We start from the raw sequence: 1,472 nt of genomic DNA on the forward strand, positions 1-1,472 counted from the left end.
ACCCACTGTATATAATATATATAGGTTATATATTAGAAGTTTTTGAGAAATATTACTTCTTACAGATCAAAATTTTTCTCTTATTGCTTTTATGACCTATAACTAAACAAAATTCCTGAAAGTGGGAACCCAAATATTGTTCAAACTAAAATAAAAGAGAAGAAAATCTTGTTTGCACAATTAAATAATTGTCATACATGTTTCTTCTGACAAGCTATATTAAATATAACTGCAGAAACAAGGTAATGTAATATTTTATTTTAAAAGATGTCACATCAGAATCAGGACACAAAAGATGCATTGTACAAAGAAAATACAAGCTCTATATTCAGTACTGTGTCTCATTGTAGAATGTGAAGAGCTGCTGGATTCAGTGCAGCAGGAGGAAGGAGAGCAGAAAACAGCAGAGGAACATGCTCTGAGTGACACTTTTAGCACCGTTACACAGGTTCCCCTCACAACATGAGATGCTCTGAACATTAGGAACCGATGTTGTTGTTGTGGCATCACAAATAGCTTGAGAGACACAGCCTTTTACAACCATTGACTGCCCTCCATAACTCGCTGATGAAAATAAAGAAAACACAGGTTTATCTAAGCTGGAAATTGGTAAATGTGATCTGTATCAAATGCTCAAACATAAGAGCGATTAAAAATAATGACTTCTTTCTTTTCCAGATTCTCACCTGTTGCTTTAATGCAGCGGTCTTCACTCCCTGAACAGCTCATTATGTTTGAGCAGCTCTGTCCAACACAAGAGTAACACGTCTTTCCATTGGGGGTATGAGAGGGATCTACAGGATGAAATCATGCATTATTTTATCTCCTGTTCAAAATATAACATCTAATTTGCCTTAATTTTTATTTATTTATTTTGCATTTGGTCAGTAAAGCACAATACCTGGAGCATCTTGGACGTTACACTTGTCTGTGTTACAGCATGCAAAAGATGTCTTTCCAGTGCCGATGTTCATGGACCCACTCATACAGTCAGCAGCACAGCCTTTAACCTTCATTTTAACACTAATGCCATCTAAGAACAGGAATTATTCAGAAAAGACCTGTTCAACACATTGTTTTGATGGAAAATATATTTATAAATGTCAAAAAGTGTCATTTTTTTATTTTAAATTATTGATTCAATTTTAATACAAATTATACTGTTAGCGTAACAATCTGAGAGAAACCAATTAAATAGCTGAAATCTAGAATATTCTGTGATTACAATGATATATTATGTGAGGAAAGTAGCAGTTCTGTGAGAAGTTACATTTCCAGCAAAGCAGCACCAGTTTAAAAAACACCAGCATCCCCATCAGTCAAATATTACAGTGATTTTCAATCCATCTTATTGGACTTACCAGCTTGTGCCGCTGTTGTTAAACTCATGCACTTGGAAGATCCACTGGGACATGTCTTTACAGTTTGATCTGCACAAGAACCCGTCAGACCCAAACACTCATAACAGCTGA

General features: G+C 35.3%; 1 protein-coding gene across 1 annotated transcript in view; it reads right to left on the reverse strand.

The window, feature by feature from the left end:
• Nucleotides 1–257: 257 nt before the first annotated feature.
• LOC107698458 (prostate stem cell antigen-like) overlaps nt 258–1,472 on the reverse strand; it is a 1,409-nt gene continuing 194 nt past the window's right edge. Inside the window, exons 3-6 of the mRNA XM_016499469.1 lie at nt 1,362–1,472; nt 902–1,033; nt 687–794; nt 258–564 (exon numbers count right to left, since the gene is read on the reverse strand). The exon at nt 1,362–1,472 is cut by the window's right edge and continues 2 nt beyond it. Of these exons, the coding sequence (XP_016354955.1) occupies nt 371–564; nt 687–794; nt 902–1,033; nt 1,362–1,472 (545 nt within the window). The 3' untranslated portion in view covers nt 258–370. The remainder of the gene's footprint in view (nt 565–686; nt 795–901; nt 1,034–1,361) is intronic.

The sequence above is a fragment of the Sinocyclocheilus anshuiensis genome, unplaced genomic scaffold (genome assembly GCF_001515605.1).
Source record: "Sinocyclocheilus anshuiensis isolate Anshui unplaced genomic scaffold, SAMN03320099.WGS_v1.1 scaffold23532, whole genome shotgun sequence".
NCBI lineage: Eukaryota > Metazoa > Chordata > Actinopteri > Cypriniformes > Cyprinidae > Sinocyclocheilus > Sinocyclocheilus anshuiensis.